Here is a 15963-nt window from a genome sequence, read left to right on the forward strand (position 1 = left end):
AGCTGCCACGTCTAATAAATTATTAATAGAACACTGCATCAAAAATAAGGCAATAACCCAAGATATAACCATTAATGATTTCTCCACTCCCACTACTAGGTAGAAATAATCTGTCTAGTAGCAAATGATACTTCATTCCATTTCAGCATATCTTAAATCCTTAAGGACAAAAGTGATAAAATATGATCTTCATTCTTCATTAGACTTTTAGAACACTTGAAGGAAAATAATTTCTAAAGCACAAAGAGGTAAAGAGGTATAATCTTTGAAAAGATGTACTCAGTGTTCAAAATTCAAGAATGCAATATTAATACACAATGGGCATTAGGTGAATATATGCAATACAGTGATAACAAATTCATTTATTTAGTACTTTTTCCATTCCATATCATCAGGAGGATTGATTTCAACTTTCCTTTTACCTACATCAGACCAGTTGGTACTCAAAACTGTACCACCCGACTCCATCTGCAATAAGAAATAAAAATAGTTAGTTCTTGGACCATATAATCCAAACAATTATTTTTCAAAAAATGTTCCAAGCACAGAGCACCAAACACAAGCTACGTTTGGCTCAAAACACACAACACAGTATTTTAATTTAACGTTAGGCTTTCCAGGTAAGTTACTATACTTTGTAAAAATCTGAAAAGGAAACTCTAGTTATGTAGGAGGACCATGTCCACAGACATTGCCATACAAAACACGATGTCTCCCTGCTGATCAGCATAGAGGTATATATGGAAAAAGTACCTTCAGATGAAACTGGCTCCCAAGGAAAATGATATAATCTCTTTTGCGGAGCTTAATAAAGACTTTGCAAGGTAAACTCTTTCTGGTTGGACAGACCTCTAGCAGTCTCTTAATGTTCTATGTCAAATACATGAAAGTGTACACTGGAATTATTTTTGAATCAAGGTACATACACATACAGATATAGTGTCTCAGTAAAGAATCTGCCATCTATTTACTACCCACTGAATATAACAGCTACCAACAATCCTAGCATATTCATAAATACATTAAGAAAAATAAAGCTCTAGATACTGCTATCTTGGGGCTTCCCAGGAGGCTCAGTGGTAAAGAACCTGCCTGCCAATGCAGGAGACACAGGTTCAATCCCTGGGTCGGGAAGATCCCCTGGAGGAGGAAAACGGCAATTCATTTCAGCATTCTTGCCTGGGAAATCCCATGGACAGAGGAGCCTGGCAGGCTACAGTGTATGCGGTCACAAAAGAGTTGGACATGACTTAGTGACTAAACACCACTACCATTTGTAATCTTAATGCAACACACAAAAAAATCACTGACTTGGATCACAGCAAGTAAGTTGTTGAAAATCTAAACATTTAAAAATAACCAATTTGTGTTACTGGTGAATGTATAGCTGTACATGCTACCATTACACTGGAGCCTCAAAACAATGCCAGTGCCCCACACTCTCTGCCAAGCTCCTTCCCCCGGGTCCCTCTGCAAGGGATGCTCTTCTCCCATGGAGAGAGACGCTTGACACGCCATCCTCCAAGCCTGACATGTCACCATCTCTCTGTGGCCTTCTTTGACCCTGTTTAGGACTCTAGCTACTTCCTCTTGTAAGATTTGTCTACTAGCTGAGCAAGATTACCATTCATATAAATTGGATGACAATGCACTGTTAAAATTTTAAGGATCTGCTTTCTTATACCTGCTTCCCACCCCTGGCTTCAAACTAAAGCTGAGAGTTTCTAAAAGGCAAGGAGCATACTTTACCAATACTTATATGCTAGATCAATACTTTAGCATACATATTTTTACCATATATATTACCAATACTCAAATGCTAGATCAATACTTTACCATACATACCCTACATATTTTACCAATACTTAAATGCAGTAGCCTGGCACATAGCAGGCTTCAAATAAAATACTGAAAAAAATGGGACAAGTCTATATAATAAATTACTCCTAAGAGAACTGAAAAGAGCAGATTTAATTTATAACCTGATCATGTTTGCTGATGACATTTATCTTCCCCTTTCTTCTTATGGGCTGCAGTGCATCTGAGCACTCCCCTGATTTATTCTGTACACCTGGTCTTCTTGCCCAATTAGACTGAGAGAGTACAGATGAGACACAGTTTGCGTCTTTGTACAGTCAGACCTTGTTTTCTTGTGCTTCCCTTTACTGCACTTTGTAGACACTGCATTTTTTACAACTTGAAGGTCTGTGGCAACCCTGCATCAAGTGCGTCTACTAAGTCACTTTTCCAAGAGTGTGTGCTCATTCCATGTTTCTGTCACATTCGGATAATTCTTGTCTATTTCAAACTTTTTCATTGTCATTATATTTGTGACAAGTCTGTGACCAGTGATCTTTGATGTTACTCCTGTAAAAAACTACGACTTGCTGAAGACTCAGATGATAAACTTAGAATATTTGAGCAATAAAGTATTTTTAAATTAAGGTACATACACTGTTTTTTTAGATATGTTATTACACACTCAACAGACTACAGCATAGAGTAAATGTAACTTTCATACAAACTAGAAAACCAAAAAGTATGACTCACTTTATTGCAAGATTTGCTTTAAAATGGCAGTCTAGAATTACATGCACTGTTCTCTAAGGTTCGCTGGTATTCCCACAAGGACAGAACCCAAGTCCTTGCTAAGTTCCAGATCAATTTTGCCACAGAGGGTTTATTTATGCATGTGTCTAGTTCAATTACAATTAGCAAAGTCTCTATATGAAAATGGACACAGTTTCCGTACCTTTGAAATTTTATACACTATTACACAAAATAGTGTGTAAAGTAGTGTGTGTTGACTCTTAAAAAGTCAATAATTCAACTAATTTCTGGGAATTACCTGGGGGCCAAGTGGTTAGGACTCCATGCTTCCACTGCAGGGGGCACAGGTTCGATCCCTTGCTAGGAAACTAAGATCCCACAAACTGCAGAGTGTGGGGGGCAGGGGAACGGCTTTCTCCTTTTGGAGGCATTAAGTAAATATACTTTTTCCTATTCTTTCCACCAAGTACAACTAAAAACCCTGTATGTCATTTAAATAACAAATATAAGAGGACAAATCAGCTAGGGACCCTGGGACCCAAGGAACAACACGGTGGTGAGTTCTTCGGATTTTCTTTTGCCTCATTTTTTCAAGAGTTGGAACTGAAGAAGCTGGAAATGCCAAAGGGTGTGACTGAAAAACCCAACAAAAGGCTGGTTTCTCTAGCCAGGGACAGAGACCAACAGGAGAATAGAGACCTTTTAGACAGCAATCACTCCAGCCATACACCACAGTGAAGACCCAGGCCAGCGTCGCGAAGAGCCTAGACTTGGATCCACACTATGGTACCATGAACTGGCCTCCTCTGTTGACCGGGGTCAGTGGAAACCACCTAGGCAGTTGAACAGCTGCCTATTCCCAGCAGTAACAAGCAATGGCCCTGGGGTGTCTACAGAGGCAGAGTGGGATATGTGGATTTCTACCTTCACCTGGCAATAGTGAAGTAGTGACTTCCGTTCCATTGCCAGAGTGGTCGTCAGAGAAAGCTACTTCAGAAGGAAGGTTTAAATAAGATCTAGTTTCATAACACGAAAATGGCCAGGTTTCAACTAGGTACCACTTGGCACTGATGTAAAACACCAAGAACCAGAAAGATTTCAGATTATATGTTTAAAAAGAGAAGACACCAAAAGATGCTAACACAGAGCTGACAGAGAAGTTAAAATTATCTGACACTTTTAAAGCAGTCAGGGTAAAAATGTTTCAATAAGAATTATGAACTAGCTTGAAACAAATGAAAAAATAGAAACCTCAGTAAAGAAAAGATATAAAGAAGAACCAAATGAAAGTTTTAGAATTGAAAAATACACTTGAAATAAAAAGATCAGTGAATTGGCTCAGGAGCAGAATAGAGAAAATAAAGAATCAGTGAACTGGAAAATGAACCTATATACATCTGAATGACAGAGGGAAGAGAGAGAAAATGAAGAGTCTCAGGAATATGTAGTACTATAACAAAATATCCAACATTTGTGTCATCAGGTTCCAGGAAGAAGAAAACAGAGAAGGCAGGTTTGAAAAGGTACTCAATGATACAATGAATGAAAATATCCTAAAAGTGGCAAAAGACATACATCTATAGTTGCAAGAAACTGAGCAAATCCCAATCAGTATAAACCCAAAGAAATCCTTGCCAATACAGAGAATTTGTCATGAACAGATCTACCCTGAAAGAATGCCTTAAGGAACCTCTCTAGACAGAAAAGAAACAGTTAAGAAACTGGAACCTTGAAACTCAGTAAGGAAGAAAGAAAGGCCACAAGACAGGAAAATACAAGATAACTTGCTTTCCCTCTTTTAAGTTTTCTAAATTAGTTCACTTCATGATGTAACTTCTAAATGCATGCAGAAGACATATTTAAGAAAATTATAAATGAGAAAACATAAAGGTACATAAAGAGAGGTGACATTTCTAAATGTCACTCAGTTTCAAAAAATGATACTGGTACACTAAGAGAAGCTAAGTATAATATAGCTAATATAAAATCTAGAGCTACCACTAAAAATGCTACACAAAGAAAATACACTAAAAAATACTAGATAAATCAAGATGAAATTCTAAAAAATGTTCATGTACTCACAGGAAAACAGGAAAAACAAAAGCAGAAATACAGAACAGAAAACTTATTTGGCAGACATAAGTCCTTATGTATCAATAATTAAATGTAAGTGGTCCAAATGCATCAATTAAAAGAGATTGGTAGAGTAAATTAAAAAAAAAAAACACGACGTGTGTGTGTGTGTGTGTATATATATATATATATAACTGAATCACTTTGCTGTAAACCTGAAATTAATACATTGCAAACCAACTATACTCCAATAACATTTTTAAAAACTAAAATTTAAAAAAGTATGACTTAGGCAAACTGCAAGTAAAAGGAAGGAACAAGGTATACGAGGCAAAAATTAAACAAAAGATATAATCAGCTATATTAATATTAGCAAAAAATTACCAGAGCTAGAGAATGACATTGTATAATGATAAAAAAGCAATCCACCATGAAAATATAACAACCCTAACATATATGAACTAAAAAGAGCTGCAAAATATGTTAAGCAAAAATTTACAAAACTTAAATATGAAATCAATAAATCCATGATTATAGGTGAAGACCCTCTCAACAATGAATAGAACAGTAAGACAGAAAATCAACTTTGAATATTTTTTAAAAATTCAGTAAGAAAATCAACAGGATTTAACTGACATCTATAGAACACTCCATTCAACAAGAGCAGAATACACATTCTTTTCAAGTGGAATATATACTTACTTGTAAGAAGTCTCAAGCGAAATAAAAGTACATATTGAACTGAATAAAAATGAAAATATAAAATAAAAATTTGTAGGAGACAGCTAAAATTCCTGAGAGGGAAATATACAGCATAAACACATATAATAGAAAAAAGAAATTAAAGGGTTGAATCAGTAATCTAAGCACACATCTGAAGAACCTATTAAAAAAAAAGAATAGTGAAATAAACCCAAATCAAACAAAAGGAAGAAAATAATCAAAAGCAGAAATAAACGAAATTTAGAACAAGAAAACAGGAAAAATTTAAGATCGGCAAAAAAGCTGATTCTTTGGGGGAACCAAAAAAAAGAGGGGGGAAGTCAGTAAAATTGACAAACCCTAGCAAGACAAAGAAAAGAGAGGGAGAAAAGACAAATTACTATCATAGGAATGAAATGGGTTATCACTACAGACCCTGCAGACATCAAAAGGGTAAGTGAGAAGGGAATCCTACCAACTGACAACTTAAACAAAATGGACCAACCCCTCAAAAACAAACTACCACAAGTCACTCAATGTGAAACAGATGACCTGAACAGTCCTATTAGCTATCAGGATAATGAAATTCATAATTTAAAACCTCCCCAAAAAAGAAGTATCAAGGCCTAGATGGCTTCACTGGTTTAAAGAATCTTTAAAGACAAATTATCACTCATTCTACAAATCCAATCCCCTCAAAAAAGAGGACTGAGCACTTTCCTATTCATTCTATGAAGTACTATCCTGATACCAAACCCAGAAAAGAACAGCACCAAAAAAGAACACTACAGACCAATATCCTTCATAAATACAGATACAAAAATGCTTAAAACAGATTTGAAAACAGAACTGAATAATATACTACAAAAAGAATTATACAATATGACCAAGTGGGGTTTATCCCAGGGGTGCAAAGTTGGTTCCAGGAAGAAAATAATCATATTAATCATATAAAATCACTACTTAAAGGAAAAAAAACCTACCTAATCATACCGATTCAAAGAGAAAAAACAGTTCACAAGTCAACAGCCATTCATGATAAAAAATATTGGGAAAACAGAAACAGAGCAAAACTTTCTTAAGTTGATAAACATCTACAAAAACCTACAGCTAACATTCTACTTAACAGTGAAAGACTGAAGAGTTTTTCCCTTAAGATGGGGAACAAGGCATGGATGTCTACTCACTAATCTTATTCAACATAACAATGGAAGGTCTAGTCAATCAGTATAGCAATAAAAGGAGATAAACAGCACACATATCAGAAATGAAGAAATTAAACTGTCCCTAGTTGAAGACTGTCTACACAGAAAATCACAAGGGATCTACCAAAAAATCTCCCAGAACCAGTGAGTTCAATAAGGTCACAGAAGACAAGATAAACATTAAGAAAAACAAAAACCAAAAACCCTTTATTTCTAGATACTAGCAACAAATACATGGATAAGAAAATTAAATATATAATACCACTAACAATCACTCAAAGAAAGAACCAAATACATTGGTGTATCTAGTAAAAAACATACTGGATTTAAATGCTGAAAAGTGCACAACAATGATGAAAGAAATCACAGAAGATCTAAATAAATAAAGTTGGAAGATCTGGCACAGTAAAGATGTCAATTTCTCCAACTGGTATACAGCTCAATGTAATTCCTAACAGGACTTTTTCCACATTAGACAAACTATTCTAAAATTTATAGAAAGGCAAAGGAACTAAAATATCCAAAACCATTTTGAAAATGAAAAATAAGGTAGGGGGAATAAATCAGCCCAATTTCAAGACTTAAAATAGCAACAGTAACTTAGACTATGGTCAGAACAATGGAACAGGGACCCCAGAAACAGACTCACGCTAATATGCTCAACTGATTTTTAAGAAAGATGAAAGGCAATTCAAGGAAGGAAAAACAGCCTTTTCAACAAATGGTGCTGGGGCAACCGAACATATACAGGTCAAAAAAAAAAAAGAAACTTAACCTGCATCTCATACTTCACATAAAAATTAACTCAAAATGGATCATGGACTAAGATGTAGTAAGCAAGAAAAAGTTTTATTGAAAGAAAGAACACAGGGACTTCCCTGGTGGTTCAGGGGTTGAAAGTCTGCCTTGCGGTGCAGGAAACTAAGTTGCATGCCACAGGGCAACCAAGCCTGTGTGCCGCAACTACTGAAGCCTGCACACCCAGCTAGAGAGTCCGCGGGCGGCAGCGAGATGTCACAGGATGCAACAAAGGTCAGCAACTAAGAACCCACACGGCCTAGTAAGTAAATGTATTTTTTTAAAAAAAGGAACACAGAAGAAAATCTTTGAGATCCAGAACTAAGCAAAGAGTTCTTTGAACCTGACACCAAAACCATGATCCATAAAACAAAAATTGATAAACTGGACTTATCAAAATTATACTTCAGTTCTGCTAAAGACTGTTAAGAAAAGAAAAAGACAAGCTACAGACCAGGAGAAAGTATTTGCAAACTCGGTCTCTGACAAACTCGCCAGATTAGTGGCTGCCATGGGCTAAGGACGGGTAGGAAAGAAGGGTGTGAACATGGGTTTAAGATGACAACAAAGAAGGAATCCTGTGGCAACAGAAATGTTTTCTATCTTAACTGTCAATATCATGGCTGTAATATTAATTCTGCAAGATGTTTCCACTGGGGAAATCTGTAAAAGATACAGGGCATCTCTTGTTTTACTTTCTCCAACTGTATGTGAATCTACGACTATCTCAATGTAACAACTTTTAAAAAAATTTTAAGGCAATAGTGACAAGCACAGTCATGATCAGTTACCACGTGGTAACTTGATATGGAATATCTGAGCCTCAAACACACTTATTACCCATATGTTAATTTTAATTATTAAATATTAACTTTAACTTTCTACTGTAAAAATAAGTGCCTTAAAGGAAGACTGACATTTCCAGAGCTACAGGTAAAAATCAAATGATTACAGCTTCAAGCAAAATCTACATGGTTTTACAGCGATGACTTGTCACTAAAATCTCAGAACTGAGGCCTAAGTCAGGTGGTATTCATGCCCTGGCAAAAAGCCTGAATTTTCTTAACTAACAGAGAAATTATTAACAAACCAGTGGATAATCAATGTGCACCTACTACTTGCCCAACACTGTTCTGGAAGTTTCCCTTCTATATTCCTCATCCCTGACACTGAGATTACATATGCTACTAGATGGAAAACACTCAGCTGTTGTGATAAATCTGACTAGAATAACTTGTATCACCCCACTCTAACCTTGGTATCTCTTAAGTCTTTCAAGTTCTAACTCCCTGATGAAAAAATTTATGTGGACTACACCATTTGTTTCTCACCTCCTCCACAAGTTCCCAGCTTTCTCAATAATTAAGTTTCAAGCAAGAAGAAATGGTCAGACAAAGCCCATTTAAAACGGTCTCCCAACTACAGTACATACCATCTGATTTCTTTATATTTTTAATTTCTGAAATTTACTACTATAATAGATTTTCTTAAAGTTTATGTTCTTACAAATGATTTGTTCATGGCACGTTTCACTTCATCAGAGCCATCTGAATAGATCTGCTGAAATAATTTGTTTAAAGCTGCATCTCCCTCCAACTTTTCATTCTTTTCTTCTTCTTTGATCTCACCGACCAATTTATCCCAATTTCTTGTATAATGAGATGATGATGGATATAGGTTTTTTACATCTATGGAGTAAAAAAAAAGAAGTGATTAATCAACATGTGTTGATTATGTCAAGCACACGTAACTTTGTGACCATGGTGTATACATCTCAGCAAATAGCTTTAAGTCATTAAATTTCATGTTTGTAATAAATGCCTTTCTGATATATAAATCAACAATTAACATTTAAACCTCTAAAGACTGAATAGGTAAGCATAATGTAAAATCTGGAAATTTCTTTTGAGCAAAATAACTCACAGTGTAAACTTTTGGTACATTATGCAAAACTAGATTAACAAAGATTCCCTACATGTTAATAACAGGAGAAACTGGGTGAGAAGCATACAGAACCCTTCTTTTAAGACCCATTCAATTTTTATCTATTTCTGACTGTGCTGGGTCCTCACTGCTGCAGGCTCTCTCCAACCGCGGAGACTGGGGGCTCCTCTTGCAGGATGCTGGCTTCTCACTGCAGCATCTTCTGTTCCTGAGCACAGGCTCCGGGCATGCGGGCTTCAGGAGTTCAGGCAAAAAGGCTCAGGAGTGGCGACCCAACGGGCTCTAGAGCGCTGGCCCTGTAGTTGCAGCACACAGGCTTAGCTGCCCCACAGCATGTGGATCTTCCCAGATAAGGGATCAAGCTTGTGCACTCTGCACTGGCAGGCCGATTCTTAGTCACTGGACCACGAGGGAAGCCCACATACAGGAACTTTGATGTTTACAGAAAAGGTGCAGAGATTGTACCAACAATTCTAAAAATAGTGACTTTTTAAAACAGATGCTTCATTTACAAACTTTCTCTAAACAAAGCTCTAACAAATGTTAAAAAATACAGCTTCTAGGGCTTCCCTGGTGGCTCAGTGGTAAAGAATACACCTATCAATGCAGGAGACACCGCTCCGATCCCTGGTCCGGGAAGATCCTACATGCCGCGGAGCAACTAACTCTGTGTACCATGATTACTGAGCCAGCGATCTAGAGCCCGAGAGCTGCAGCTACTAAGCCCGTGCACCTCACCTCCTGAAGCCTGCCCACCCTAGAGCCAGCGGCCCCCAAGAGACAAAGCCTGCACATGACAACGGGAGAGCAGCCCCCACACGCCACAGCTAGAGGAGAGCCTGTACAGCAACCAAGACCCAGCAAAGCCAAAAATAAATAAAATGGTGTGTGTGTGTGTGTGTGTAAAGTAGTTTCTCTTGAGGTACGTATATCTTTCAGAGTAAAAATAAACTGAAAACAATGACATGCCATCTGATAGTGAGGTAAGACTCCATCCTCTCATTAAAAATATCAGATTACTTCAAAAGGAGAAAACAATAAAGAATTCTTGAATGCTGAAAAATACTACGTGATGATCCAAAGGTCAATGCCCACATCACGTGCACACAGGAAATAATATTACTTGGAGGGCACATTGGGATTAAACAGAGGCTGCTTGCAGCCAGAGAGGCAACCAGCCCAGGGCGATTCAGGGCACTGCCAAAGCTGCCCCAAAGACCAAGGGAATCAAGATCTTGACACACAAATAGTTTAAAAGAAACTAACCAGATTACCTAAGAACTGTAAGAGCAGTTCTGTTCATTATTCAATGGAAATATAACATAAATATAGCAAATGTGAGTCACAAACATAATTCTAAAATTTCTAGTAGCCTAAAAACAATCAGGTGAAATACATTCTAAAAATGTTTTATTTAGCCTAACACATCCAAAATAGTATCAGTTCAACATGAAATCAATATAAAAATATTAATACGTTTTATATATACTTTTCACACTAAGTCTAAAATCTGGTATGTATTTTGCATTTAGAGCCCATCGCAATCCAGACTAGTCATATTCCAAGTGGTCAACAGGTACAGGTGGTTTGCAGCTACTACACTGGATGGTACAGCTAGATAGCTTAAAAAAAAAAAACCTGATTCAAAATTTCCCTATGAATTAGGACATATTAATGGCTAGTCTACATGTCTTTCTTCCACTATTGCCTTTCTATATATCCCCTTTCTCAAAATAGTTGAGAAACTAATTGTTCACTCTGTTTTCCATCCTTTCTCTTCACCTCTCTCCCTGCCCATCTCACCACCCAATCCCTAACAAAACAAAAGGACAACACACGAGTTTTATACCGGGCAAGCAAACTGTTCTCCCAATTCTATCCACCTGTCCTCTACCAATAATTTCTTTCTTTTGTACATTTTCACTAGAAGCCAAGAAAACAAAAAACGCATGCCAATGGTAAATTAAGAACCTAGGACACACGGGTTTAATTAATCCTAATGCTGATTTGCCAGATGGGACCACAGTTCTCATCTCCATTTTACAGATAAGAAAGCTGGCACAGATAGGTTAACAACTTGCTCTCATCTGCAGTCTCTAGCTTGTCAAACAATCTGAAAAGCACACTAACCCCTTACAAAAAATAAAACCGGTCAGGAGGAATACCATCTTGAATATCCAAGGCACTAAGTTTATAAAGAATTTGTTAACTATAACACCAAAAAAATCTTTAATCTCAGAAAAACATTAATACCTGTAGATGGTAGATGAACTACTGAGAGACAGGTAACCTAACTTCTTGCTTATTCACTCTAACATCAAATAACTGCAAAGCTACTCATGTCAGCAGAGACTTCCCACTGTCAGAAAGCGCAGCAACAAGCAGTATCACACATGAGGCAGAAGAACCAGACCCGGACTCTGAAGACCTGGATTTGGTCTTAGACCATGAAAACCGCTGGGTAATCTCAGGCAAGCTGTTTAACCTTTCTGAGCCCGTAAGATAGGAGGAACAATACTAGGTCTCTTACTATACAGGGCTGCTGCTAGAACTAGGTGAAATACTACATTTAAAATATTTCTTTGAAAAAAATGCTTTAAGCTGTATATAAACCTCAATCCAAATATCTCTGGGAGTCAGCCCCAAGAGAACTACATAACATCTTTACCAAATCTTTCACATAAAGCAGGGTGCAGAAGCTTAATAAAACAGCTTACATAACAACTTGAAGTATTTCGATTCCTAAAAATTATCTACAAGTGTAAATTTCCTGGCTCTGCTAATTATACTGTAGGTTAGCTATGATAGTATCATGCAGGGAAACTGGGTGAAGGGTACATGGGAACTCTATTATTTCTGCAACTTCTATTAGAACGTAAAATTATTTCAAAATAAAATCAGAAGATGAATGCTCTACTGGCGAACCTGGCGTTTTCCACAACGTGCCACAATGAAACTCGATGTTACATAACAGAAGAAAGCAGTGAAAAATCGGAAAGTAGCTGAAACAAAGTTACCTCATTTTAGTCATCCAATCTGAGCATTATCTCTAATCAAAGGGTAATCGCTCTCCATTCATTAATGAGGTTACTGCTATAAAATACATTCTTAGACTGTAGGTCTAAGTGTGTCCCACAGGTTAATCACTGTGTTAGAAAAACACCTGTCTACTGCCTATGCTTAGAATTGACCCCCACATAAAGTAGTCTTTTCCTTAAGGGATTAAGCAATCAACCCTTGCTTTCTGCTCTACTTGTAGGCTTGCCTTAGGCCTTCATTAGCTGTCTGCCTCCACCTCTTAGAAATATAGTGAAATGTGCTAGATACTTTTCTCCAGGAAGCCCTGAAATTTCAGGAAATTAGAGCTGACCATATTAGAAGAGACAGAAAGGCATAAATAGGATGGGAGAAAGGAAGAGTGGCAAGTGTATCAGAAGAGTAAAACTATTACACAGAAAAATAGGAAAGGCCAACACACTGAAACAACCCCTAGCCAATGTCACAAACTGACACGGTAAACAATAAATTCCAATTCCCTCTGGGCTTTGATACCATTCATTTGTATTCTAATGGAGTGTAAGAAGTTAGAACCATCATTAAGAAATATTTTGTATTCATTACAGAGCAACCTTATTATACTCCATGTATTTTACCTTGAGAACATAAATAATGAAAGTAGAAAGAATACTCATCACTATTTAATTTCAACTATATACACACTATGAATCTAAAGCTCATCAAGGCCAGAAAACAAACCTGCTACAAACGGTTTGGGGTTAGGCGCATCTCCTTGCCCCTCTAGCTTTTCCCATCTCACAGCCTCTGGCTTTTTCATTTTAATTTCAATCTGGAGGAGACACCAAACAAAATCAATTATTCAATGTAAAATACACAGAACAGTTAAAAAAAAAAAAAAGCAATTTCCTTAAGTTATCAATGTTTTATAAGAATTAATAGTGTCCTTGTTTTCAAAGCTCAATTACAAAGCTAAATTCGGAGAACTCTGAAACAATTCGTTTCTACTTAAAAGCCACCTTCAAAAACAGTATACATACACACTATAAACTACAATTAAGAGTCTTGAAATCCACATGCTTTTCTTCTTTTAAAGCAGTGTTCTCAATCGGGGTGATTTTGTCCCCGAGGGGATATCTGGCAATGTCTGGAGATGTTACTGGGTCATCACACCTGAGGCACAGGTGAGGAGAGGCTGTGTATCTGCTCAGTTGCTCAGTCCTGTCCGACTCTTTGTGACGCCGTGTGACGCCGTGTACTGTAGCCCACCAGCCTCCTCCATCTGTGGGATTTTCCTAGCGAGAATACTGCAGTGCGTTGCCAGTTCCTCCTCCAGGGGATCTACCCCACACAGGGGTCGAACCGGTGTCTCCCGCATCTCCAGCATTCAGACGTGGAGTTTTTTTTTTTCTTTACCACTGAACAACCTGGGAAGCTCTTGAGGAAAGGCAAGGGGTGCTACTAAATATAAATATCCTACAACATACAGGGTAACATCCACAACAAAGAATTATCCAGCCCCAAATGTTAACAGTGCTCACCACTGAGAAACTCTGTTCTAAAGGAGTTACTTACTATGTATGTGTGTACGTTAACCTGTTTCAGAGTAGAAAAATTTATTTCATTGTATAAAAATATCAAAACAAGTAAAACTAAGGGAAGTCATCAGTTAGATCCCTTAAATTATAACTTAACAATAATGTCCTGTAACTTGCCTTTACTGACTAAAGTCACTTTAGTTGTTCTCGCAAACTGCATCCCCTCCCAGTTCTGTGCAGCCTGCAGACACCTTTAAGCACCCACTGTACAAACCACCTGATGTACGGGTCATTATATTAGTGACCCACTGGTGAAAAAGCAACTGCAGTTTGGGACCATGAATTTTAAATCATTATAACTAGGTTCAAACACATCTTTATCAATCAAAATAGGAACCATTACAATCAACACATTTTTGCCAACGAGAAGTAAGTTTGTTTATTCCTGTAGCGTAAAAAGCAGTGCTTCGGGATTCAATGAACTCTTGAAAGCATGTTCTGCCTCCTGTTGGTTGTGGAAGCTTTTTTCCTGCAAAAAGCTGTCGAGATCCTTGAAGAAGTGGTAGTCCATTGGTGAGAAGTCAGGTGAAAATGGCAGATGATGCAAAACTTCATAGCCCAATTCATTTAACTTTTGAAGTGCTGGTTGTCAATGTGCAGTTGGGCACTGCCATGGAGATGAATTGGGCCCTTTCTGTTGAGCAAGGCCAGCTGCAGATACTGCAGTTTTCGGTGCATCTCATTGATCTGCTGAACATACGTCTCAGATGCAATGGCTTCAGAAAGTTGTAGTCAATAAGACAGGCAGCAAACCACCAAAAAGTGACCATAACCTTTTCTGGTGCAAATTTAGCTTTGGGAAGCGCTTTGGAGCTTCTTCTTGGTCCAACCACTGAGTTAGTCATCGCCAGTTGTACAAAATCTACTTTTCCATCCGTCACAATCCACTGAGAAACGGTTCATTGCTGTTGCAAAGGATAAGGGAAGATGACACTTCAAAACAATGATTTTTTGATTTGCAGTCAGCTTATGAGGCATCCGCTTATCCAGTTTTTTCACCTTTCCAATTTGCTTCAAATACCAAAAGACTACAAAATGGCTGACACTGAGTTCTTCGGCAACTTCTCACGTAGCTATAAGAGGATCAGCTTCGATGTACATTCATTAGCAGTTTCTGGGCCAAATGAGTTGTTGATTTGTCTCTGCAGCTTTATGACCCATTTTGAACTCAAATAAGATAATTGCTCAATTTTTCTTTTTATCTAACATCATTTCCCTAGTCTAAAATAAATATAAACAACAATAAGCCATTAGCAAAAAAAAATAAATAAAGCGATAAATGTGCATTAAAATGATGTATAACATATCCACATTTATTTAGGAAGGTATTCTAATATCAAATGGCAAAGTTCAACAATTCAAAACCGTGATTACTTTTGCAGACAGTAAAGCATCTGCCTGCAATGCAGGAGACAGGGGTTTAACCCCTGGGCTGGAAAGATCCCCTGGAGGAGGGCATGGCAACCCATTCCAGTATTCCTGCCTGGAGAATCCCCGTGGACAGAGGAGCCTGGTGGGGGGCTACAGTCCATGGGGTCACAAAGAGTCAGACACGACTGAGTGACTAACACACAACAGTAATGGTAACTTTTTCTGGAACACAGAGCTACTCATGCCCAGTTAAAGCTCATCAAGACCACTGACCATTCAACTGGGCCTCCATGAGTGTTTGACCTCAGAGGGCCAAAAAACGTCACCCTCAGATCATGCTAATGCCCTCTTCTGAACATGCATCTCATGTAGAAACGTGTAACTCGGATATGCCTGTGCAGGACACCAATGACTTCCCTCTAGCATCCTTCCCCCACCCCTCAGACCACCTTGCTTCTTTATCCCATAAATATCCGAAGTCTGTCACCTCTGGAGAGGCAGATGTAAGATTTTTTTGTTGTTGTTCTCCTGTCTCCTCATTCAGCTGCCTCATGAATAAACTCTTTCTCTTTTGCAAATATCAGTGACTTGGAAATGGCAACCCACTCCAGTGTTCTTGCCTGGAGAATCCCAGGGACGGCGGAGCCTGGTGGGCTGCCGTCTATGGGGTCGCACAGAGTCGGACACGACTGAAGCGACTTAGTAGC

The 15963-nt window shown here is 37.9% G+C and overlaps 1 protein-coding gene across 4 annotated transcripts in view; it reads right to left on the bottom strand.

The window, feature by feature from the left end:
* Positions 1 to 329: 329 nt before the first annotated feature.
* SUGT1 (SGT1 assembly cochaperone of MIS12 kinetochore complex) overlaps positions 330 to 15963 on the bottom strand; it is a 39803-nt gene continuing 24169 nt past the window's right edge. For all 4 annotated transcript variants that reach the window (XM_081549887.1, XM_081549888.1, XM_081549889.1 and 1 more), the window contains 3 exons: positions 13029 to 13119; positions 8835 to 9016; positions 330 to 468 (listed from right to left, as the gene is read on the bottom strand). In XM_081549887.1, coding sequence (XP_081406013.1) covers positions 367 to 468; positions 8835 to 9016; positions 13029 to 13119 — 375 coding nt within the window. In that variant the 3' untranslated portion in view covers positions 330 to 366. The remainder of the gene's footprint in view (positions 469 to 8834; positions 9017 to 13028; positions 13120 to 15963) is intronic.

This window comes from Giraffa tippelskirchi, chromosome 12 (assembly GCF_054371585.1).
Source record: "Giraffa tippelskirchi isolate mGirTip1 chromosome 12, T2T-mGirTip1v1.2.pri, whole genome shotgun sequence".
NCBI classification, from domain to species: Eukaryota; Metazoa; Chordata; class Mammalia; order Artiodactyla; family Giraffidae; genus Giraffa; species Giraffa tippelskirchi.